The 27076-nt window shown below is 42.7% G+C and overlaps 1 protein-coding gene across 1 annotated transcript; it reads right to left on the reverse strand.

The window, feature by feature from the left end:
- Nucleotides 1-200: 200 nt before the first annotated feature.
- On the reverse strand, nt 201-25752 carry npr3 (natriuretic peptide receptor 3). The gene is made up of 8 exons (XM_069683404.1): nt 24776-25752; nt 10377-10499; nt 9402-9577; nt 8448-8583; nt 4608-4702; nt 4402-4519; nt 4214-4298; nt 201-3404 (listed from the first exon to the last, which is right to left on the reverse strand). Exons 1-8 carry the CDS (start codon nt 25434-25436, stop codon nt 3293-3295), a joined length of 1506 nt encoding a protein of 501 aa, XP_069539505.1. The 5' UTR covers nt 25437-25752; the 3' UTR covers nt 201-3292.
- Between the last annotated feature and the right edge of the window lie 1324 nt (nt 25753-27076).

The following is a 27076-nucleotide window of genomic DNA, read 5'->3' on the forward strand; positions in this document are numbered from 1 at the left end:
GCAGTGATCCTGATAGACGCCTTGCTCCTGTTCCTGTCAGCTCCTGAGCACAGCTGTTGTGTAAGATGTTGTTTTGCTGTTGCAGATGAACGTCTCCAACACACTGAAGGAGAGTTATAAACGTTTAAATGCATGCATGTATCATAACTATAAGAGTAAGACAAGCCTGCAGCATCACAGCTAACAGTAAATTACCTCTAATAACAAAGAGCCACTCAAAGCGCTTTAAACTACGTGTCCTTACATCCAAACACTGATCACTGAGGCTCATCTGGTTCTAACTCAAAGGGGACAGATGAATGAGTTGTATGGGAGGTAGAGCCTTCAATTATCAGGCCCCCCTCCTCTGGAACAATCTATCAGTCAGGGTCAGGGAGGCAGACACCCTCTCTTCTTTTTTTTTATTTTTATTTTTTTAAGATTATTTTTTTGGCTTTTGCCTTTATTGACAGGACAGCTGGAGATAGACAGGAAATGTTGGGAGTAGAGAGTGGGGGATGACATGCACCAAATGATCGGTAGACAGGGAACCTGCGATCAGTGCAACGAGGACTGTAGCCTCTGTACATGAGGCGCCTGCTCTACCCACTGAACTCAACCAGTGCCCCACACCCTCTCTTCTTTTAAGAGTAGACTTAAAACCTTCCTCTTTGATAAAGCTTATAGTTAGGGCTGGCTCAGTTATGCTGCTATTTATTCTGTAGTCCTGTCAGTCCTGAGTTTGGTGTTTAGTGTTTCCTGTTTTATTTTGTAGTTCTTGCCCTTTGTATGTCATGTCTTGTTGAACTTCCTTCCTTTGTTCCGTTTCCTTCCTTTCAGATTGTGTGCCCTGCCCTCATTGTGTTCACCTGTGTTAATTAGTCTCACCTGTCCCTGATTACCCTGCGTGTATTTCGTCTCTTCCTAACCTTGTGTGCCAGTTCATTGAGTCTATGTCCGTGACCTGTCATCCTTGATCCAGTACTTTGTTCCTTGTGTTTCCTGTGTGGATTTTCTTCTTGGCTCTTTGTGTTTCTCCCTGGATTTTGTTACCTGGACGCTTACAGAGTAAGCCTTTAGTTTTGCCTTGTTTTCTATTTTGTTTTATTTAAATATATCATTGTCTGCATCTGGGTCCTCTCTACTTTTTGTTTCATCATAATCGTGACAGACTAATTGTGAGGGCTTTTTCACTTTATATTGTTTTTGTATTCACAGCATGTTTCTCCCTTTGCTGTGCGTTTGCCCTTCCAGGCCACAGTATGATTTCCTCTCAGAACATTTTCTCAGACACAAATTGAACCAACAGACGAGAAGCTTCTTTACCAAGTTCACTGTCTTTATTTGTTTCTATAAAAACCTTGTCCTTAAGTCCTGCATGAATAATGCAATCCAATGACAAAGAGTCAGCTAAAAAATGACATCAAATAAAAGTCCCTAATGTGAGTGAAATGTTGTTTTTATGCTGTCACTACTGTTTCTGAAAGCATCTCACACTGTCTGTATAACATGGAAAAACAATCCACTTTCTGATAAGGGCAAATTAAGACTTTACACGTCTAATGTTAACGTTAATGGGATATGAGAACATATTCGCAGAGTTTCTGCTAAATCAAACAGGGCAAAAACTCATCAGATTTTTATTAGTGCTAAAACCAAAGGAAAGGCCCGCCACAATAAAACCCACGTTTTTATTCATTTGGACGATTTTTAGCCAAAAAGGAGACAATCCAGCCTCAGCTGTTCTTCTGACTGGCCTGATACTGATACATTCAGTGTCTGTAATTATTTTATGAACCATTAATAAAGTGTACTGTGTAACGTTTGCCTTATCAGAAAGTAGTACCACATTTTTTATGCACGTAGCAATGGAATTTATTAAATAGGCAATTCAGAAAGAAGAGTTAATCTGAGGTGAAGAAGAGATGGTGCTGAAGACGATATAAACCAGTGTTTCTTATGTTTGGAGGAAAGTGCTGACCTGGGAATGATGTGAGTCTGGAGGCTGCTGCATGTCATCAATGTTACAGGGAGCTTAACACCTTACAATATCAGTAGCTTAAAGGGAGAGTTCAAATACTTTGAAGAGAGTTGTATGAAGTACTTATCAATCTTCAGTGTATTATTACCTACAATAGATGACCCTCAGGACGGCCCCTGTTTGGAGTACAAGATGGAAGATACACAGTGGACACTATGGGGACAGGGTCCGCAGAAAGATGGATTATAATGACGTACAAAACATCGATATCAGAAATGTCATACTTCTTTGTAAAACCAGCCCATTCTCACTCACAAGTCTTTAAATACAGCAACCTGGTCAGAGAGTCCTCTAGCTTGTTGTTATTGAAGTGAGATGACAAGTGATGAACAGCCCAAACAAACGCAGGGCTTTCATCCAGGAGGCCGGGGTAAGACTTCCTTTATTCTCTTTCTAAACTGAACCAAGTAGTTTTGGTGCCTAAACATAACCACACTGTGACAAAGTTAACCTAATAATTTTTGTTGCACGTCCAAAATAAACAAAACGTGAAATATAGTTCAGCACGCTTTCTATCAGTCTTATTTATCGCTTCTTTGACAACTTTATTTTGAAAGTTCAACCAAACATTGCATATATGTTTTTGATAACTTAAAATGATATCCTGTACTTAAACTGAGATTCACTTTATTCACTTTGCACATGCTTCTTTTTATACATCGCTGAGCTCCCACGCTCCTGCCTGCTTGTCCAAACTAAGGGTGGGCTGTCTGCCATCATCTGCAGGTAAACCTACTGTTGAGAAGTACCTCAAACAAGCCCACTTCAAAAACTATCCCTTTATTATCAGTAGCGCATAGCCTTCAGATATAGATGTATATGTCTTTTCAGTGGGTTAGCTCCTTATGCTCTGCCATTAAAAGCACGAGGCCTGCGTTTGTCTTGTGAACCTGAAAGGCAAAAGGAGACCTCGTCCATCTAACTCATGCGTGCCAATGAAGTTTAGAAACAGCGTGTGTTCTGAATCGTTCACAGTCACAGGAACAAATATCTGATTATAAAATAAAACAAATTCTTTAACATGTTTTTTATAGAATAGTATGGCCAAAGCTCTCTACACAACAATACAATCATAAACCTTTGAACGGAGGAAAATCCAAGTGGTGCTTTGTGACTGTCACAACTGTCCTGAGTTACAATAAGTCAAACATTAAAGGATACAAACACAACATGTCTAACTTTAAACAGCATGGCTCCACTGACAACCATCGCAAAGTCTTTGGTCACATTCAGATGTGTGTTTCTCTGTGCAGAGACGGTCACTGCTGTGGATTATGAGGCTGAGAGGTTCGACCTGATGGAGTCCTCTCGTAACTGACGGTGCTTCCCAGTGTCACATTCTTCAGTATTTGTGCGGCGCTCAATGGTAATCCTGTAGTTTTTTCTGCAGAGGAATGAACAACACTAATGGAATTAATTTGTTCTCATCAGCTAGCTTGGTTTTCAGTAACCGAGGATATCTGGATGAAAGCTGATGAAACTGAAAGCTGTGTGCTTGTTCTGCTTTTGTGGATCATAGCATTATTACTGCAAGGCTAGAAAGGTTAGAGTTAGAGTGTGCTTGTGCACTGTCTGCACCACGCCTCTTCCATCAAGTGTGAAGGAGGGTGAAAGATGTCTGCGGTATGGCAGTTTTTGGCCACTACAATAAGAGTAGGCATGATATCAATTCCACTACAGGGGAGACTCGATGTTCTCTGCAAAAAGGTGAAAAAAAAACATGTGCATATTATATCGGTATTGATATTCGGCAATCAGCAAAAAGGGTTGGAAAAAAATGTGCATCCCTAGCATTATTCATTCTTTTATCATTTTGTGCTGTGGTTATTCCAAAGCCATTTTTTTTTAACATGCCTTCGCTAAACAGAATAAAAACTACCAGACATTTAACCAAAGCATGAACACACCCCCAGATGCTGCCCTTATGTGCTGGCTGTCCACCTTAGAATTGATGTTATGATCTTTCTCCTGACTGTTAAGGTCCAGCATGGTATGGCACGGAGTTACTGGGCTGTAGCTCGGTAACTGTTTCACTTGTTAATTTTGGTTCTCCTCTTGCTTTATATGTCTTTGTTTGTATTTCACAAGGTAATTGCTATGAATGAATTGTAATACATGTTCCTGTAATTGAAGGCTGAGCCAGACAACTGAAATATTAGTTTCACTGAGAAGATAAATATCTTCTATTGTTACCTGAAAAAGTAGAATGCTATAAGCAATGCAGTCCCTAGAACAGCTCCCACTACGACTCCAGTCAAAGCTGAAACTCCCAGTCCACCTGGTGGTGAGAGCAGTTATGGGTTAAAACATGTACTCATACATACTGAGATCATTAAAAGAGAAAATGACAGAGTCTGCAGTGAACAGTAGCGTTCACTTACATGAACTGTCTGGGATCTCTTGGCGTGCTTTATTTCTTCCTTTCAGAGTGAAATGTTCAGTGTTGAAAGCAGGCAGCCGCTGAAAAGTTCCATTTGCACCAAAGTAGTTGGCCACCACCTGTAAATAAGTCCACCAGCACATTTATCATCTTCTACAGGGAAGGCGTGAGCACCTTTTGATTCTTTTGATTTTTGATTCTCCTTACCTCATAGGTTCCTGCTTCAACGTCAGTCATGGCCATCAATGAGAAATCTCCGTTTCTGTCTCCATTTCCATCCATGGATACCTGGCCAGCAATCCCTGTTCACCATCATCAAAACATTGAGAATATCGTAAAGTTATACTTTCATGAAACGAGACAGAAAAACCAATTTGCCAATATATAAATGGTTTGTTTATTAGTCATTTTAAAACACAGGGTTGCACAGCTTAATGCAAGCTGAGGGACAGCTCATTATTTGCGATGTCCACACACACTGCCAGGTGTTTATTAGCTGCTGCCAGCCCTTTCTCATTTAATCTTGGTTTCAAATGGATTTCAGATATATTCAGACATCTAAAAAAAATACATGCAGTTTTGAGTTTTTGAGTTGAGTATTTATTTTTCATGTCCAGGAGTAATATCGCTGCTCCTGGGATAGGTGTTGTTCCAGATATCCTGGGCACCGGCTCCTGCGTGGGGATTTTACAAAGTCCTGGCCTTGGTAAATATCACCTGCTGTGGTAGCTTTATGATCTTCCATATTCCTTTTGTTCAAGCATACAGTGGTTCATAAGTGGGCTTGGTACCAGAACAACTTAGGCCAAGGAACGATAATGGACGTAGTTGTCGTATCATCAGTAACTCACTTGTAGTAGTCAAGAAGCTCCTCAGCTGCAATGAGATGCAGATCCTAAGATGCTAAAGGTTGTGGGCTGTCTTGGCTGACAAGCCTCTCACTTGGAGGTATGGATCAGTGCCTAAAGACTGGCAGAAAGGGATGGTGGTTCCCATTTTTAAAAAGGGGGACCAGAGGCTGTGTTCAAAGTAACATGGAAGCACACTGATCATTCTCCCGGGGAAAGTTTACTCAAGGATGCTGGAAAGGAGGCTCAGATTGTTGAACCTCAGATTCAGGATGCAGACTCTGTCTCAGCCATGGAACAGTGGACCAGCTCTTGATGCCTGAAGGGTTGGTGGAGGGGTCATGGGATTTTTTGCCATCCAGGCCAAACTTGTTTCACATCGTTTGCGGAATCATCCTGCAGGTACTGCGGGACTACTGGGTACTGGGGTTGTTTGACCATGTGAGAGCTGTGCCTGTATTCTTGTCACAAAGTCCAACATAATTCAAGTCGGTTTGACTCAACAAGATTTCCCCTTTTCTCTGATCCCGTTTGTGATATTCATGGAAAGGATCTCAAGGCGGAGCTGTGGTGATGCTAAGATGGTGATGCTCGCTCTGGGTTTGGAGTGAGTTGCTGCCCCCAACACAGGAGTTGAAGTATGATGGCAAAGTGAGCGTTAAATGAAGCGTGAGATGAACAGGCATACTGATTCATCGTCAGCAGTAATGCACACTTTGTAACAGATCTTTGTTTTGAAGAGGGAGCTGAGCTGAATGGTCCAACGCTCACCTGGTCATGAGCTTTCGGTAGTGGCTGACACTATTAGGATACATGTCAATCTCATACGTTTTCTCCATAGGCTGGCTCTGCTTGACCTTAAAGATAGGCTGGGGAGCTCAGAAATCTGGAGGAGATCAGAGTAGAGCTGCTGCTTATTGGCTTCAAAGGAGCCAGCTGAGGAGCTTTGGGCATCTCATTAGGATGCTTCCTGGGCCCCTCCCTTTGGACGTTTTACATCAAACTAGTGGGACATCCCAGGGTAGACCGAGAAATGCTGGAGGGATTATAAAGATCATCTTTCCTTGGAATGCCGTGGAATCCCAGAGGAGGATCTGGAAAATGTTGCGTGGAGAGTGACGTCTGGAATACCTTCAGCATTCTGCCACCGAGATCCGACCCCAGATACACAAAGGAGAAAAGGTTGATGATTGGATGGAAGTAAGATATAATTTAAACACTTTTGTTTGTTTCACAAGTCTAAATCCAAGTTTTTCTTTGCCCATCAAGTTTAGGGAATATGCACTTGGTTTGCTGACCGCAGGATTGTCTACCAGAGCTGTTACCTGTTCAGGTTTTTAGAGATCAGGGGCCTACACTACGAAGCAAGTTCAGCAGTTCTCTGTTCCTGAACCGGCTTCACTTAACCTGACGAAGGAGATCGTGTTAAGCATTCACACGACCAGGGTTTCTCTGAGCACGCTCACATTAAAGGGCTGTTGTTTGAAGCTAATGACCAATCACACACAGGGACAAGTCTGCCGTCAGCTGATCGGCATATTTTACAAACTCAGAGCAAACTATGATTTCAGAAGGTTATGAAGAAGTTACACATAATCCAGAGTGAAATCCACTCAGCTGCAGCTGCTGAATGCAGGAAGGACAAACAGTTAAACAACACAGACTGTGTAAATGTGCAAATAAAATAATATCACTGCTCCATCATCAGAGCATGATTTTTTTATTAAAACATATTTATTTATACGTTGCACAGATGTTTGTTTTTTGTTTGTGTTAATGACAGATTTAGACTCATTCTCTCAGCCGTATCAAACTATGGAGCAAATAAAAATAAATATAAAAGCACAATTTAAAGCAGAATGTTTATTTTCATACCTGATGAGAACAAAAGATCTTCAGGCTTCAGTGTGTTTATCAGTCTCTGTTGTAGATGTTTATCAGTGAAGCTCGATGAATATCAGTCATGAATATATTTAATAAAATCAGACGGAAAACAGGAAGTGCTTTACCGCTCTCTCTCTCTCCCTCCTCCCTCTCACCATCTGCTCACAGAGCTCCTGAATCAAGAGACCTGATTGGTCAGTGGGTGGTGTTTAATTCAGGTTAAACTGTAATCTCCAACATCACCTGCTCCGGAGCAGGTTAGGTGTTCAGCATAAGTTACCATGGTGATCTACCTCGGTAAGAAGTGAACCAGCTTTGTAGTGGTGAAAACTCGGAGTTAACCCTGAAGTTACCTCGATAACACCTGATCTTTCTTCGTTGTACACCCCCCCGACCTTGATCTGTCACAACATACAGTAGATTAAGTGTGCGGGGTGGACAATCAGAAAACACAAGACAAGGGGAAGTGTGTTTCAGATAAGCTTTATTGATCCCCCACAGGGGACGTCGTTACAGCAGCTCAACAGCCCAGCAGTTAACATGAATACTTGGTCTAATGGGGACCAGGAGTCTGGAACTGGAGCAAATGGACATTATGGCTAGTATACCTGGTATTAACACTTGTGCCTGTTCCTAATGATGGTTTTAATGGTAAACTTGTAACACAAAACGCAAAGCTGTCTTCTTATGTTGGAGTTACTCTGATCTATCAAATGTTATATTATTTCTCGGATACTGGAAATAACTGACTTACATTCAAGCTTTGGGTTTTAAAGGGCCAGTTCACCAATTTTTGACCTCAGTCCTATCATGCTATTATGGGGAGCTAATGCCATTATGGTAGAAAAAAATGCAATTTGGCTCTGTGCCTTTGGAGGACGCTATCCGCTTCTCCAATGGGCCTTGGAAAACCTCTGCCAGACTACTTAAAAACGTGTCATCTGGCAGAGGCCAAGGAGCTCGCTAAACTACACTTCCTCAATCTAGGACGCCTCCGATGTCATGTTTCGTTCAAAATCGTCAGGTTTGAAATGTAGACTGCAAACCTGAAGATTTTTCAGATGATCCACCGGTATATTCTCGTCGTACTTTGGATTCTGTACCGCTCTGAGCCATTGCCTGCAGCGATCAATGTCCTTGACTGGAAAACGTTGAATTTGACTGAACCGCTCCTTTCAGAGGGAGGGGCGCAATGCATGCTGGGTGTTGTAGGAATGTAAAATGGGCAAGACCACAAATGTTTTGTACAACTTTCTCCACAGCTATGGCTCCAATTTCAAATATTATTGCTCCTTTAACCACAGGTAAGTCTTACCTTCAAACGTTCTGTTCCACATGTTAGAGGTGATCTCTGTTCCATTCTTCTTACTGTAGCCGTTCTTCATGGCTTCATGCAAAGCAATGGCATACAGCAACATGGCATCGTGGAATCCCTCAACAAACATGTTGACCTGAAACGGACATTCAGTCATGAAGAAGAAACAGTTGAACAATATTCACTAATTCACCAGTCACAGCTTTTACACTGTAGGCTTTAGAGAAACACAGTGAGACAGACTGCCATTGTCTGTGTTGACCATCTTACATTCTGAGCTGCTCTCCGACAATGTTGGCTGTATTTTAAAAGAATATTATTATTATTTCAAATATGTTCTTCAGCTTAAAGCATCTATTAAAATTAGACTACGACTGGCTGGTCTTCTTTACATAATAGAGCTGTGTTTTGCAGTGTGAACGGGTACTTTCCAAGAGGTTCACTGGAAAAACAAAGTACACCTGTTACTACACCAGCAAATGTAAAGAGTATCGTGGGACTCCCAGTGAACACAGTGCTGTCCGTCCTACAGAGTGTTGTGTGTCCGATGCATTCTTGTTGGTTATAATTGTCACTTTTTGAATAAACCGTAACCTTATAAGTATGTTATGAAGCTGATCTTTGTGTTACCTGCAGATTAAAGCTCTGTAACTTTGTTTTTGCACTTTGTAACTTTGCTGCTGCACAGCTGCAACCGGGACCAGACTTCCTGCAGATTTTAACGTTAAAGTTACCTGACTGTTGATCAAATCTCACTCTGACCATCAGACTAGAATATATGTACAACTAGTGCTAAAAGAAATTGACATTCAGAATCGACAAAATGTTGTCCTACATCATCAGTCTACATAGAATCAAACTTCCACATACTCAAAGAAGAAGGAACAAAGCTCCCGTCACATCCGTCCTATTCATGCTGAAATCAGTAAATATGAGATGGATGGACATACATACATTTCCACAGTCGTTGCAATCCAGAAATCCTTCTTTTTTGATGGACTTTTTCATTTCCAGTGAAAAGTTTTCAAACTCGGGCTTGACAGTCTTCAGCAGCGTCACAGTGTTCAGAGAGGCATAGGCTTGCCGTGCATCGTTGTCATATTTATCTCCTCTCTTCCACGAGCCATTGCCTGGAATTAAAAGACGGACAGAACAGTGTTCATTTTTTCAAACATTACTGTTAAGCATCAAACAATCCCAGCAAACAGTTGCCTTTTTCTAAATCAAAAGACAAAGAGAAGTTTGATGTTAATTAGATTCTTGTTTGTTTCCCTCACTTCTAAGCTTAATCCAAAAGGCAAGTGGTCCTGGTTCTTGAAACATTTCACCTGTCATCCAGAAGGCTTCTTCAGTGCCAAACTGACTGGTGGACAGAGCTAAAAATATAGCTCCTTATTAGGTCTGTAGGTCATTAGTTCTGCTCATTAGTACTAATAACCTACAGAGGCTTATATTTCTAGCTCTGTCTTGTTGGTAAGTTAAGAAGTGAAGAAGCCTTTTGGATGACAGGTGAAATGTCTTCAAGAACTTCAACCAGGTTCACTTGCCTTTTGGATTAAGCTTAGAAATACGATGACCTGGATGACGGAGAACCTTCACAGACATCTTCCATCACTCTTCCTTCAACTCAACAACAGGGCTGCAATTTCATAATTGACTCATATCCTATTGGAAATCCCTCAAATTTAAGCAGAAAATAAGCATACTCATTATGTCATGTCCTGCATGTCACAGGCTGTCATTATCCCATTCACAAAGAGTACAGGGCCAAGATAACAGAACACAGAGCGTTGTCCAAATACATACAGACTGCACTGTAAGTAGAGAGCTTCTTCATACGCTGCAGGAAATGTTAAGTCATTCAGTTAGATTTTTGTCATGACTTCAGCTTGTAACACACAGTTTTAAGTAATGTGCTGTTGGCCGTACCGTAAGAAGACGCGTTGAAGAGTTCAACATTAAAGAACATGTGATTTCCGCTGGTCAGCCGTCGTCTTTGTGCAGCCAACATGACCTCTCGTATTTTGTCTGCCGGCATGCACATGATCACCACTGCAGGAGAATCACACAGATTAAAATGCAGTTATAGTCATTAGCTGGAAGCAAGAGTTTGTATGAATGTATGAATATTTATGTGTGAACGTACAGCAGCTAAGATAATCAGATACTGCTACTACTACTAGATACTAAATATACTGCATAATATTTATAACATACATGATTGTATGAAACAATTTCACAATATGACAATGCATTTATGTTGCTTAATGAATCTCTCTACAACTTTATATGCATGCAACTTATGACGTATTGGTGGACATAAAATCTTCTGCTCTTAGCAGTGAGTTATCAACACATCATAACTTGGTATAAATGGCACAGTTACAACATTGGTAATTTATCACATCATGCTGGTCATCACAAACAGTTTATTGTGAATATAGATGCAGTGCTCCAGACAACAACTTAATGCTTTCCATAGAGAAACCCTGAAGTCTGGACTTCTGGATGCTTCGGTAGAGTCTTAGAGAAAGAACAGGTTTTAATTGGCTAATGATTTTTCAGGGATCATAATCAACCAGTTGGATGTGCACACTGGTTTCTGTTGTAGGTCTATGTGATTAATTTGCAGCAGTCTGTTGAGTGTAATCCTGGCTTTCCAAAGCACGTCACTCTGATTAGAGCCTGCAGATGGAGCAGCTGTGTGGCCCTGCACTGCTGCTTTCATGGCTGTCAGATGGCTTTCATCATCAATTAATCTGTGTATTATATTATTATTTTAACGACTGATCGATTAATCATTTTTATAGAATGTCAAAAAGTTGTGAAAAAAGCTCATTGAATTTCTGGAAGCCAAAAGTGACGCCTTCTCAGATTGTCTCTTTTGTCCAACAGTCCAAATCTCCATTTATTGTCATCAATGACAAACAAGAGCAGCCGTTTGTCACAACTATAAACCTGGAACAAAAACATGATCAACTTTGCCGCTTAAAAAATTCACTTAAATATTTAGTTATCAAAATTATTAGCGATTAGATGAGTAATCAATAAATGATTGAGGTTAATACATGCTCACATGTCAGCAGGTTTAATAATGTAGCATAAAGAAGTTTTGTGTCATACTGAAGAGGTTAATGTGAAAGTGCAAAAGAGCATTACATTACAGACGTACAGTACATGTCTGGATTGGCAAAAGCACATGATTCACCAAAGTACCACCATGCAGGAGAGGAAAGAACCTGACACAGAGTCTGCACAGGAGGCATTTCAGTCAAGTTTTTCAATCATCTGTGTCTGTTGCATTTAATGGAACAGATACTTTCAATATACAGGAGGCATAACGGCTCTCAGTTCACATTACATCCTGATAGCATCTTTTTCATGAAGAACTCAAGCTGATGCTACAAAGTTTAATGAATAACAAAATGTTTCATCTCAGACGTATAAAAAACGACATCATGGCGACATGTTGCAAACTGATCTGTTAAGAATGGTGGTTCTCAAACTTTTACCAATAATGTACCATATCAAAATATTCTTTTAAGCCCAGTAGCCCCTGACCAGCTCAAACTATCTATGGAGTCCATATAGAGGTACAACACAGGGCTGCAGCATGAGAGTCAGATTAACTAATCAACAACCTTGTCAGGGGAAAACACTTGAGGTGCTCTGGCTTTATGCAATTGTTGGCTAATTGGATAACAACACTTTGACGTGAGCAAAAGGAAAGGAGAAAGGCATTATCAGCGCCAGGCAAGTCCAGGAGGTCGCAAGAGATCAACAGGCTTATCAAGGAGAAGAGACAGGTCAGAAAGCAATGGAAAAAAGCCTTTGTTGCAGAGAGGGAAGGGCTGCGATACTACCTCAGGCAGACACCGAGAGCTGGCTGAAAACCTCGCAAAGAGCAAAACATGTAAGAAAACATACAAGAGCATGTTTCTACAAAGACTCTAACAAGATATTCAAAGATTCAGGGATAAAATGAGGACACTGTAAATCCATAGTGAAGTTCTCAAATACTTTAATCCAAAGAGTAAAGATCCCCCATATGTGAACCATTTAGAGGGGAACTGCCCCAACTTTAGAAAAACAATTTCAGGTACTGACATTGGTCAGGACCTACTTCCAAGACCTGCAGCTGTGCTTCATCACGACTGACTTCACGAGAACATTGCAGAACAATTCCCCCTTGGTGAAAGATGGGTAATGGGCAGTGAAAGAACGAATGCTTGGATCTGTCTTTTACTTATCAGGGCATACATGGATAACACTGGCCACTACTGCAGCATGTGCTAAGCAGCTACTTGGAGAGCTGCAGGAGAATGTCAAGTGGGCCAAGGATGAAAATGAAACCAAACAAACCTTGAAGCATCTCCATAGTCAACGGGTGATTAGAGACACGGAGTTCTACAGCTCTTACCAATAGTATCCTAACAGCCCATTAAAAACTAGCACAGATGGAACAATGCAAGCCTCAAGGACAAAGAGCAGGAGCAGCAACTAAGACAGGACATTGTCACCTGTCTGGAGAACATCAACAAGAACCTGCTTCCTGGGAAACTGAAGCTGTGGTGCCTACAGTTTGGACTCTCCAAAATAATGTGTCCACTCTTTAAGCCCCAACAGCAACTGTGGAAAAGATGGAGTGAACCATTACCTCATATGTGGAAAAAACACTGGCACGTGTCCCATGAAGATTGAGCAACACCAGCCTCTACAGCAGGGGGGGACTTACTACCTCTTATTGGAGGGGTAATACATGTGCTCAAAAGTAAGACATTGGCTTACCTTTCAGGACTCCAAGGACAAGACCATCAGCATAGACTGTATAAAAAGATGGATGACATGACAGCTCCCTAAAAGTGAAGCCAAAACATTTCGGGCGCCCCCTGCTGACTGGCTGCAGTATAGGTCATAAAGCCCGCCTCCTCCATGTTAACAGGTGGGACATGAGTCAAACTATAAAATCAAAATACACGCCCGATAGATTTTTCTCAAACATGGTTTCTGTTATTATAGTTAGTTATTATCATGGTGATTTACGTCCAAGTGTTCATTTTTATGTGTTCAGTTTATTTTAAATTAGTTATTTGATGCTGTCAAAATGATGATTGACAGCTCTGTTGACTAATTCGGCTCCTGCAGCCGATCAGTTCCGGGCGAGCAGAGTGGACGATCCGCGAGTGGAAACATAACTAAAACAATCACTACAGTCATTGAAGTTTCCAAACCTGTGAACGTTAACCTCAGACCAACACAGAGAAGCTGCTCTGCTGTTAAACACGCCGGTGTGTGGGATCCTTGCTGTTTTTGTCGGTAAGTTAAGTCAATCAATCAATCAATCAAGCAAATTTTATTTGTATAGCGCCAAATCATAACCAGAGTTATCTCGAGACACTTTACAAAAAGAGCAGGTCTAGACCGACTCTTTGTTATGTTATTTAAAGAGAGGCCCAACATGAATCACCATGAGTAGCACTTAGCAAGTAAGTGTGTGTTTGGGTTAGCGGAAGTGGCTACGGCCGCTTCACTCGCCGATCTCTACTGCGCAGTCTCTGGCTCCATATGACGTCGCCATCGCAAGATGGCAGGGCCTATCACAGGGGCTATTTTGGCATCAATTTCGTACAATGGGAGCAGATAGAGACGCGTCGTCCATCTATATATACAGTCATTGACCATCAGCAACGCAGCACCATCCCTATTAACTGGGCAGAAACGACAGAAGGTCCAGTGGGGAAGAAGAGGCTTTGGACTGGTGAAAAGCTAATCAACCTGGTGCAAGGCCACAAAGTCAGAGCAGAGGTAAGTGGTGCCCCCGATGTGTGCTGGCAAGAAGTGAAAAGGCTCCCTTGCTAAGCAGAGGCAGTGGATTTGGTTAGAAGGTGGGGAAGGGAGAAAGTTCACCTTGATGGGCCTATAGTGAATTGAGTATGCAAGATACGATTAATGATCATTCCATGAAAAATAGATCATCTGAGAAGGTCAATAAAGATCCAAACATTATTCTGCTAAGCCACAAACAGGACAACTATGCATGGCCTGCGACTGGAAGATGCTGGCGGAGCACCTAATCTTTCAGTTGAGATTGCTGCCACCAATCTTAGGCCAGATTTGGTACTGTGGTCCCCGTAACTGAAGCTTGTGTACATCATGGAGCTCACAATCCCAAGGGAAGACTCAGACCAGGAGGCCTACGAGCATTTGAAACTACAACAGAGTGTGGCTGCAATACAAAGATCTATCCCGCTGAGGTGGGAAGCAGACGCTTTGTGGTTTCTTCTTCCTTCTGACTGCTGAAGGAGCAAGGAATCCACAGGAATGCTTCATGGTAAACCACTGCACCTGACTCAGAGGCGGCCGAAAGAAGCAACCAGTGGATAACGCTCAAGCAGAAAGAGCCTTGCTGGGCTCCAAGAACAAAACATCAACCGATCAGGAAAACAGACTCCCAATCCAATGTTTCGCCTTCTGGAGATGTAGTTTGCAGTTTAACTCAAACATTGAGGTTGGAGTGTGCCCATTTGAAACCACCAACCTCTCATCACTCCAAACAACAGATGTTGTCCTAAGTAAGTGCTTAACCAACTCTTTCAGAATGATGCGTGATTGATACCTTTGAAATTAACATTAAAACTCTAGCACCCCTTGCAGTACTCTAAGTGGTCAGCAAACCAAAATGGAGACAAACAGATTTTGAGGTTCAATGTGTAAAGTTTCTCCACAGTTCCATTTAATCACAGACAGGACCATCGCTGTTCAGAACTTGTGTATCTGTCAGAGTTCCAACAATGACGGCTGCTACAGTCAAGAGACACAACTGTCTTCACAATATTGCCCACCATGGCTTTTGTTTTCATTTCTCTGCAAAATTTCAGGAAAATCCAGCGTGTTAGCATAGCTTCACATCAGTGTCAACTTTAAATGACGTGAGAATCAGGTGAATAGGTTCGTCTTTAGTGATTGATCGGCGAAATGGAATCTCCTTCGCCCACAGAAATCAGTTTGAGTGGAGTGTGTTATTCAGTCTGACATCAGGCAACTATCTGCACGATGGGCTAATGAAAACTCTGATTCCCTACAATTTACAGACGAGCCAGATAAAGTGTTCAGTGAATCAGTATCTCCGTCTGCCCACAATCATATGTGAAAGAACAGAGAGGCGGTGACAGTGAGGAGAGGAGTTACAGCATCAGGCCCTCCATAGTCAGAGTTCTCCCTTTATCCAGCCATGTGCTTCCAAACAGCTCTGAGGCAGAATGAGCAGCTCAGTGACACACTGCCAGCTGTGTGAGCAGTGATGGAAATCCAGCAGTCTATGAGTGATTCTCTTTTTATTTGAACCAAACATTGAATCATTGAAGAAGAGAAGTGAACGTGTTTGCCAACAAATATCATGTGTAAAAATGTCTTTCACTGGCTTGATATTAACGTTTCCTTTGGTATCCAAGTGATTAAAAATAAATAAGGTAGCTACACAAACAAGGGTGGCAATTGAAATCACAGTAACCCAGCATCCCTGTTAATAAGGAAGATTCAGAGTGTTGCTGGAACATTCCTCACAACTCTGTCACTTAAACACACCTCCTGAAATATCCCTTGAGTCAGTGGGACAAACTTCACCTCAGTCCTGCCAGCACTATAGCACCCTTTAATTACACTGGGCTCTACACACACTACTGGCCCTGTGTATGCTCTGCAAGTCATTCCATGGGGCAGCGCTTACAGCCAGCAATATTTCAAAACTTGGATTTTCCTTTTTGCGAGGGCACTGATGCTAGTTACAAATTAACTCAGGAATGGGGCAGCACATGGCACACTTACTGAGTGCCCACAGTGTATTTAAAAGTGTCCTGTGTTGGCTGTTAACATGTAATACTCGAACATATGCAAATTATGAATCCAAAAACAAGTATTGATGTTGCTGGATCCATCTGTCAGAGAGGTGAACAGGGTAAACAGAAGTGAGTCGGGGGATACATCTGTGAAACGGTGGCTTTTATAAATACGGTTAATCGCTACACTGATTTAAGACCTGCTGGATCAGCTCACTTATGACTGGTTGTTGTTGTTAACAGTATTGTCTGTGGTTACATACAGCTGCCTCTGCCCTCTCACACTGAACCTGGTTACAGCAGGTCACAGCCTTACATCTATGCAGCAGCCCGAGGGGAGTTCTCTGCAAACACAAAGACTTCTTACAGACTCTGGATGGGAGTGCATGTCTCAGGAGGATTAGCATCAGAAATGGACCAATCACGAGAGAGGAGCTTCATTTTCCCTCTTAAGCGTTTTTACATGTTGTAATATTGTATGGTTAATGGTGCAGAAATCTGCTGCATACTGATGAGGGCAAATGAATGAGTGAATGCATGAATGAATGAATGAATGAATGAAATGGAAGTAGGTACAAGGACGGATTATGTGCAGTGTCATTAATGTGTAGTGCTTTATATCAGAACATGTCACCTTGAATCTCTTGTCGTACATCCCTGCGAGTCATTATTCTAATACTATCAAATGTTGGGATATGATCCGTATCATGACACGGGGGTTCAGAAGTAAATGTGTGAAAGATAATGGCTGACCATGTGTCCATTATCAGGAATGTATGGATGGAAGGCCTGAACCGCCAGCAGAGACGTAAAGTTGGAAAACCTCCTGAGGCATCATCATCACAAGAAAAAACATACGACTAATACTTTGTTTTCATGTTTATTGCAATCCAATCTCAGAACCGATCAGCTATCTGATGACAATATATCCTCTAGGAGCAACAGCCAACCTTTAAAGGACTTCCAGCCGAGACTTCCTGTTCCATGCGCTGCATTCTTTATAGTCCGAAGAGAAACTTCAGAGTGAGAACAGAGTCTAACAACAGACTGATGGGAGCCGGGATGGCTTTACAGCGGATTACGTTCTTCCCCTTTTGCTCTTCACAAACTGTTTCCTGCATCCAACAAAACCTGGTGACACGTGATTGGTCAAACTCTGACTACGGACCCAAACCAGAACATTTTCGAATCCAAATTATTTCTATGCAGTATCTGCAAATAGAGATTATCGCAATCAAAAACTACATTTTTAACAAGCCTTAACTTCATCCATCCATCCATCCATTTTCTTGTGCACATCCTTTGCCAGGTGTCAGTGACAGCAGCCTAAGTGAATAATCACCACTGGCTTTCCTCCTCTGATCACTGGGGCTTGGCCGTACACAGCCCAAAACATGGAGCCCCTGTCCTGTAGGCCCAACTCGTGCAGGGAATGACATTGGTGTCGGGTGCACTGCAAGTCGGGCCACAGGTAAGGCAGTGACCTGGGCGTGCTATAACAAGGCATAGGAGGCTGGTTCTTAATATTGTCTTTGAACAAAGGGTTTGGTACTAATTCAGAGCCTGAAGTCAGACTGCTGAAACAGATGTAACCGTGGCTACAGACACAGGTGTGAGTGTTAACAACAGTGTCTTATTTCAGGAGATAATAGAGTCTATCCTTCACCTCCTTTTGATCTGCTAGTTCTGTATCAAAACAGCTTTTGTTCTAATGCTTTTATAAAAGTGGGAACATGGTAGTCTGACTTTTTAATGCCAACTTCTTATAATACTAAACTTTAGTAACGCTGCACATTCTTATGTGGTCTGGTTCAGGTTTTTTAATGCAGTTCTTTTTTATTCTAGAAGTTCCTTCAGGATCAGAGCTTCTAACAACTGTCCTAAAAAAACAAAAACAGATTATTGTGTCCTGTCCGGCCACATCATGCTGTTCGTCTGAGCCACAGGTCCACCTGTAATCCACTTATAAATGCACAGCCTCAGGCGGCTGCAGCCAGACCTGTCGGACACCAGCTGACCGCGTGTTTTTGGAAACCTGTTTGGAGAATACAGACAGGAGAGGGAAGCAGATTTATGTTAATCTGTAAAGAGGACAGAGCTTTATAACCTTAAAAACGCTGCTATATTAACTTGTGTATTTTCCACCTTCAGTATTTGTGGTTTTTATAACCGTGCACTGTCCACAGAACAGAGGTTACATGGGAACCTGGTAAAGTCTGACAGGTGAAGTCATCGCAGCATTAAGAGGAGCACAGTCAGCGGACCGAACTTAAATAGTGCTTTAAAGTAATGTACATGTCACATTCACCCTTTCACACACACACACACACATTCATACACTGGTAGCAGAGGCCTCTCTGTATGCAAAGTGCTTAAACACAGTTAAAAAACGGAGCAGTCATGTTCATCTTAGTCACAACATTTAACTTTTTGTCCACTTGTAGAAGCTACACACACACACAAACCACACACACACACACACACACACACACACACACACACGCACACACGCACACACACACACACACACACACGCACACACACAGAGACTAGACTTCCAGTTGCCTTTTAGATTAACCTTTGGATTAACGACTGAGAACCTTCACAGACAAGCGCACATTTGTGTATCCCGCAGCAGTTGTCAATCAAAACACATTCGTTGTCTACACGTTTCTTATCGAGCACTTTTGTGAACCCTATGAAGCATCCATCACAACATCACAAGTTAGCAGCTCGACTTCTTCTGTGAAGTGTTCTTAAGATGTGACTGGGCTTGTAGCTAACAATGAGCGAGCTGAGCTCAAAACCACAAAATGAGTTGGTAGCAGACAAAGCCACTGACAACAGACACACGAGTCAAACTTGCCCACTTGCTAAACGGCCGAAGAACAATGGTAAGCTCTGTGTGGTGTGTCTCTCCCAGTAAGGCTTAACATGCCCATCCTATGTCTTCATATGCTTCATAGGATTTTGACTTATTGAAGCAGTTAGTGTGACTGTTAACCAAATCTTTCCCATGGAGGGGAACAGTAGGCAGATACCTGCACGATGGAGGGGTCAAGGGCAAGTTGTAGTTTCTCTTTCATGGATCGGAAGACACGTCTGAGCAGGAGATTGTTTACATCGTGTCCAACAACGAGAGTCTACCTCTGACCTCCTTCAGGATTAAACGCTCCGCCGTCAAGTTACTTAAGCTATATTTAGAATAAGGCACAGCAGGAAAGACTGCTGTGTGACGAGAATCATATCTCCTCTATGAAACAGGCAGACTTCACCACATCAGATGGTCCGGATGGGGTCAAAGTGACCATGATCTTTCACCACCAAATTCTAATCAGTTCCTCCTTCAGTCTTAGTGCATGTTGGTGCCAAATTACAATCAATTATCTGAAGGCATTCCTGAGATACTGCTTCACTGGAACAGCACCGACAGACAGAGAGACAGACAGAGAGACAGACGGTCGGACGGACGGACGGACGATTGGACGGACGATTGGACGGACGGACGGAAGATGGCAGAGAGACAGAGATTGGATATCTGGCTGAGGGAGGAGTATGAAATAAAATATGAGTCATTAACATTTTGAGTCTGTGCAGTGCTGTCCAAAGTGTATGTTTATGACTTCGAATTTAAGAGTTGCAAACAGAGATAGGAAAATGTTGTGTTTAAAACCTCACTGCTGAAAATGTCAAACTTTAATTACACGTGCACAAAATATTTCTACAGATACAAAAACTTTGTTACACATGGAAACTATATCTGTGTGCACGAAACATTTTCCACACAAACATCTTTCTGCAGCTGCAAGAAAGGTTTCAAAACATGAGCTGCTCATTTCTACACCCTGAAGAGAGGTTCGTATAGTCACATGTCTCCATTGTCTAATATTTAACACAAGAGGACAACCAGTATTTCAAGAGAATTACACAAAGAGCACAAATGTGGCCAACTGACCAAGAGGCAGCCGGAGAGGTCGACGACTAAAGCAAGATAATATTTCTATCTTCAAAACATGTTTACATTTTTGAGGACGAACCAGAATCGTGGATCCGGCCTGTCATCTTAGTGACCAGTAGCTAAGACTCATGACACGGTGCTGAACCCGTTAACAAATGGGATTAGAGCTGCTGCTGTGTCTTATTTAAAGAGACCAGCTCGGGGTCCATGTGTGCACATTGTGGGTGAGATCTGCAGAGTGTCTGTGTGGAATAAGACTGTGCTGCTGAGGGATACAACAGTTGAACACCAAGGACAGTATGATACAATCATTTTGTCATTTGCATCAGGCTGATGTTTAACACACACACTCCATAAAGTGTTTTATAATCTGTATTTAAAGTGTGTTTTGTGTTATTGGCAGAGCAGATTTGTGGTTTTGTATCTGTTAATGTGACAGCTTGATTGACAGCAGTGACAGCAGTCACATCTGTGCTGTCACTGCTGTAGGACACAGAAGGGGGGAAAGTGCTTATCCTGCTTTACACAGAATGATAAAAGAGCATACACACAGGTTAATCATGAGCTGAAAGGAGCTGCTGACGTCCCGCCTCCTCTCTGCTCAGGTTTTACTGAAACCCTTTAAACCTCTCCGTTGAGCACCTGACATGCAGAGAATACTAATTCCTGCCATCAGGTGCACTTTGCAGCTCTGCAGCATTTAGATTGTGTAATATATGCTAATTTATACAAGAGCCACTTCTCTGATGAGAGGTGATATAATCAGGAGCTGCTGCTTATCAGAGTTGATTTACTGCTCACAGAACAACTCAAGACCTTCACATGTTTAAACTGTTTGTGTCATGTGTGTCGCTGTGTTCATGCACACCATGCTTCTAATAAATCAGTCCTGGTTAGATTGATACAGTGCTTCGATTGACTGGACTGACTGCACCTGGAGACAGCCTTCACACATTCACTCTCATTTATACTCTACAGGAAGAAAGGTTCTTCAGAGCTATAAGGACTAGTGTGATAGACTATTAACCCAAACACACTAAGATCATTATGTATATTATTTGTATTTATGTATTTTTATTATGTCTGTATATCATATTTATAATATTGTGTTTCTCATGTAGGAAAAGACAACATTAAATCTGATTCAGTAATACTCTTTCTAGTCCAGAGATCTCATGGAACATTTCAAACGAGTTTATTTTGTACCTGTTAATAATTTATTTTTATGAACAAATGAAGTTCTCATAACCGTCTCATGTGAGTGGGTCCATCTGTGGAGTAAACGGTGCAGAATATTGAAGTGACTGATTTAAAGATATGACTGTAGGAGCTGTAATCACGCTTCAGGCCACATGTGGAGAGAAGGTGTCCCCTTCTTTCTGCCAAACTCTTCTAAACAGTTTCCAGTTAAACTAACCCATGTGGCTCATCCGTGCAGTCTGCAGACATGAGATAATATTCCGTGCCAGCAGCATGCAGCACGTTATGCAAGTGTGTGTATGTGTGTGTCTGTGTGTGTGTGTGTGTGTGTGTGAGTGATGAAGGCTGCGGGTGCAGTGAGGACAAATCAAAACACACATGCTCATCGCCAGTGTTCTCCTCATCATCAGCTCCTGCTGCAGCAGAGAGGCAAGAGAAGGCTGCAGCTCATGTTTGTAATTAACTATAAGATGTATGTAATTAATGTCTTTAAATTCACGTGAGAGTAATTGGTTAAAATATATAGTTTTCTATAATAAAGCCATTATTATTAAACCAGATTACTAATGGGCAGGTTGGTCTTAGCTGCTGACTCCTAAAGGACAGATTCACATCTCAGTGACCCTGTGAAGTCCTCCTCCTGTTTGTCCTGCTCTGATTCCATCTCCTCTGAATGCTATTTGAATCTAAGTAAAACTTAAATGTAGAGCCGGGGGCGATATGGGCCTGTCACAGATACGTCATATCCCCGTACACAATTTATCATAAGAGCCAATATGAACACAACGGCTCCAACGTTCTCTGCTCAGGCGGTGACTGTCACTCAAGTCAAATACACCTCTTTGAGACAGACTGGTAACTTCTCCTTCATCACGTGACAACCTGCTGTCGTCCGCTGTGACCGACTCCATCAGCAACATGGTATGATCGAGAGCTGGTGGTCAGCTGGTCAGACATCAGTGATAGACAATGCCATATTTAACTGGACCAACATTATTCACATTATTATGCATTGCAAAACGGTTGTAGTGTGGACCTGCTCAGCTGTGATGCTCTGCTACATATGCTGCAAACAGTGCTGAGAGGGTTGTCAGAGTCGGAGCACCCTCTGCAGGACAGACTATGTGATGACATCATATCTAAATCACCCCAAGCATTGTGTTCAGCTTTATATACCTGTATATGTTCTGTAAAATAGAAAAAATAAAAACCATATCGGTGCTGATACTGATATGATATAATACAGGCTGGATTATATATCTGTCAGGCTCTAGCAAGATCACCTTGTTCAGCTCAGCTGAAGTTAATATGAGGCTTCAGCAGACCTAGTTATACAAATCAGAATCAGGTTTATTGCCTAGTAGGCTTACACATACAAGAATTTGTTCTGGTGGGAGTCAAGAGTTAGCGTGTTTGATGTAATATTCCCTGTGTGTTTACCTGATGAGCTGCAGGAAAGGTGAGCTAACAAGACTTTTGGCCCCTATTAACATGGCAGAAGGCGCACAGTCTAAAGCGCATTGCGCTAAGTGATTTAGGGCGTCTGACGCGCTTTTGCTCGTTACACGGCGCACTGTCTGGGCGCAAACTGAGGCGCAAAGAGGTTGGCTTAAATCCCTTGATTATTCATAGGCGTGTTTTCGACATAACATGACTCAAACCAATCAGAGTGTCAGCTGGCATTCCCTTGAAGAGCCTGGTGCGTCCGCAGGCAGGCGTGTTGCTATTTACACGGCGGTTTCAGTCATTCTTCTTATGAACCGGACTCAGACCGGCTTGTTTCTTTCCTCTGTGTCCTTGAACACGCAGGAAAAAACACAGGTCACTGTACAATACATGTCGAATCACAGATTGATGTTAAAGCCACTGAAGCGATCCCACTGCAGCAGAAACGAAGATGAAAAGAGGCACGCTGTGTACATTTACGCACGAGGCACAGCATTAATGATTCAAGGCTCCAGACGGACATGATCTTATGTTTATTAAAGTTCTGTGTGCTGACCATCAAAGAAAGGTCGGCTTTAAATGTTTATTTACTTATTGTTGCTGCTGGATCACATGGCTGTGTTCTCGTGCGTAGAGACTGGACAGTGTTTTAATATCTGTGGGCACAATTGTCGGTGCCACCGGTAGTTATGTCTGGGGATTATAATTAATTTACCTCCTAGTTGCGTGTGTATGAGTGTGTCTCGGTTTCTGCTATATCAGCGCGCAGTTTGGAGAGCTTCGTGTCGGTCTCAGTAGTTTTTGGCCCGTGCACGGCTGGAGCAGGAATCTCCCTGAGGTGAGGTGAAGCAGGTGTGTGTGGAGGAGAGCTTGTCCAGATCTTCCAGCACTTCTCAGCAGATCGGTAACAAACTAAAAGCAGCATCATGATTTAAGGAGACGAGGGGAAACCGAAGCTTGCAGTCTGTCCCTTAAGCAACGTTTTTTCACTGTATCTGCAAACACACCGCTTTTTCCTTATGAGTAGAAGCGCTGTGCGTCCCCGTGTGAGTGACAAGCAGACTCGTGTTGTGAACCCGTCGACGTATGTCCATAATGCGCCCTCTAAATAGCAAACACAGATTGCGCCATAGATTTTAGACCAGGTTTTTGATGGTCTAAGGCGCAGTCGCTTTCTGCGTCCTCTAGATAGCAACACGCCACCCGCTTGCCTGACCACACCTCATATCAAAACCAACACGCCCACGGGAGCTAACGGTGGCGCAAAATGACTTGCTATTTACACAACATGGGCGTTGTGCGTGAAAATGACGACTACGCCGGTTGGAAGATAGCTATGACACTTGCGCTGCGCGCTTTGGCGCTTTACGCCGGGTTGACAATAGGGCCCTTTGACTTTGAAAGGTATCCTCTTGATTAGTTTAACTAATATCACATAATGCTTCAGCATGAGGATTGGGATATAGTTTTAACATGTGAGTGAGACATTCTTAAAAAATGTAAACTTATAATGAAATGTGATTTTCTGTTTGTCTTTGTCTGACAACAAGCAGATTTATAGTAAATCCTCGCTCAGAAATGTGTGCATTTTTCACCTTTTCCTGACACTTTGTAGACTAAACACAGAGTTAGTATCTGTCATTCATAAAACATGATGTCAAAAAAAGTGTAGCCTGAACCCCTGAAGGTCAAGACCGGAACATGTTTGCCCAAACCTGCTGGTTACAGGTCATAATTCTGTAACTGATCAAAAAAAAAACAACCTGACCTAATTGCACTAAATTTTCAGCCTTGATGAAAGTGACCGACGTGTGAAGCTAAATGACCATGAATAACACCATCACAGATGTTACAGGTGAGTTATTAACAGTTTAATAACCGGACTTTACCTTCCGTCTCCTCGATGTTGTTGAGGATGTCCTCAGTGTCCAGCCGGTCATCTCTGGAGACAGAACATGTTTTAATGTTTAAGTCCACCATCAGGTGATAGACCCCCTCAAGGGTGAAGTAGCAGTTCCGCTCCTCCTTGTCGTCCTCGAACACCAGCAGGACGCTCCTCCAGGTGAAGTGCTCGAACATTGCGCTGAACGTCTCTGCCATCTTCACGTAGGACGGTGCGATGCGGGTCAGGTGGGAGTACTCGGAGTTCTTGTTGCTGAAGCCAGCGGCCAGGGCACCTGCTGAGATCACCGGGATGTTCCAGTAGGACGCCAGCCTTACCACCGCGGCCGCCTCGTACTCACACACCGGACCCAGGATCAAGTCCGGCTTCCGCCCGCACGACCTGTCCACCAGCATGTACACAGCATCGTTGACACAGTCCGAGTTCTCAAACTGGATGTTGAAGTGGAAGCCGGAGTACGGTCCTCCGTCCGCCTCCAGCCTCTGCTGTGCGTAAAGGATCGCCGGCGCGACTCGTGCGTGTGAAAAAAGGTACGAGTTATTCTGTGGCAGAAACACCAGAACCTCTATGTCCTCGATGAAGGTCTCTGTCAGCACCGGGTTCAGAAGCAGCAGAAAGTACACACACAGCGCGCTGAGACACGGCATGGTGCCACCTCAAGTCCCGCTGCAGAGAAATGTTGGAGATGTTCCTCAGAAGGTTGTTTCCCGGAGTTGGCTCCACTCTGCAGCGCGCATTCAGCTGTAAACAGAGGCTCCGCCGTGAGACACGTTAAAGGGCTTAGTGTTAAATAAGTGAGTTTGTCTGGTGAAGAAGAGGATCTGCCTCAGACTGTGTGCTTTACTCTGCATGGAGAGTTTCCGCAGACGCTCCTGGACCTGCTCTGAGTGCTCCTCCACTCTGGACCGTGTCAGGCGCGATCCTTCCAGCTCAGCCAGCAGCACCACACACGCTGGCTCTGGCCTGGAGTTTTGAAGCATCTTTTCAGGATTATTCCTGCGTCATCGGAGCGCTGCCCACCTCCTTCTTAAAGCTACACTGCTGCATGTCTGACAATGAGCCTCTTCAACACACTGTGAGTAAGGAGAGGTGGTGGGAATTATGACGCTGGAACCCTCAAACAACCGACAAAATGCTGAACTTTCCTGCTGTGACTTTTTCAAAGATTCTTTTATTCTTGATTCTCCTCTGCCAGCTGCAGCCAGGGTCAGACGGACCCAACTCCATGTAATGCTGCTGTGTTAAACTTTAAGACATGGTTTGTTACAATTTAAGGGGCCTGACACTTGTGGGGCATCGTGTTGGGAGAATCAGTCAAGCTGGCATGAAATGAAATTTCATCTTCAGACAGTTTCTTCCAATTGATTTTCCTGTGTATCAGAAACATCAAGATTAACAACTTCACAGTGGACGAAACAAACACATGGTTTCATTTTACCATATCACTTTCAAATATTGCTGACAAATGATTATTCATTAATATCTGCGATTAAAAGCTCTGTGGTTTGGGAGAAAACTACAGTAGAGGAGACAACTTGGAGCCCAAATAGTTTACATACCTCTGCAGTGATTCTACGGAAGCCCTGAGAGGAAAATGAGAAAAATAAGAATTTGATGATCCATTTTCCAATTCAGATCTAAGTGTTTTCCATCCTGAGTTTTGAATAAAGAACAGGAAAACAGAATTGTGAAAAGTTCCATATTTGTTTTAATCCAGTGTGAGGCAGCAGGGTAAGGACCCAAATGCAGCTAATAGAGGCAGATAGATCATGGCTGTTGCACACAGTGTTGAGTAACGTTACTTTTTAAAGTAACTCTTTATGTTACTGTGTTACCTGCTGAGAAAATTAACGTGTTAGATCACTTTTGTGTTACTAAAAATTAAACCCCTCTTTGTGACTCGTTCCACATGTGTGTTATATCATCAGGACGGCCTGTAGCCTGCTGTGCGTCTACCTTTGAATGTATCGACTCTACCGTCTCTGCAGAGCCTCGTTTACGGCCCATAATCTGTAACTCTGCAGCCTAATGACAGGAATGACAGACACAGGATAACCTTTACAGCTCTTTATGATGCTAACAGTCTGACAGAGGCATACAGTAATAGGCACTGCTGTTTCCATGACAACAACACAACATAGGCTCTTAGTTCCACCAGTGTTGTGGAGCTGTGTTTAGCTGCAGATACTTCTTCACGTTTGAAGTCGAGCTCTTCCCAGCTGACGAGCACTTATCCTCCAGACGCAGCTTACATTTCACCGTCATGTTGTTCTCGTCCCTTTCACCC

The sequence above is a fragment of the Semicossyphus pulcher genome, unplaced genomic scaffold (genome assembly GCF_022749685.1).
Source record: "Semicossyphus pulcher isolate SPU_LCO1_2020_fin unplaced genomic scaffold, fSemPul1.0.p SCAF_6, whole genome shotgun sequence".
Lineage (NCBI taxonomy): Eukaryota > Metazoa > Chordata > Actinopteri > Labriformes > Labridae > Semicossyphus > Semicossyphus pulcher.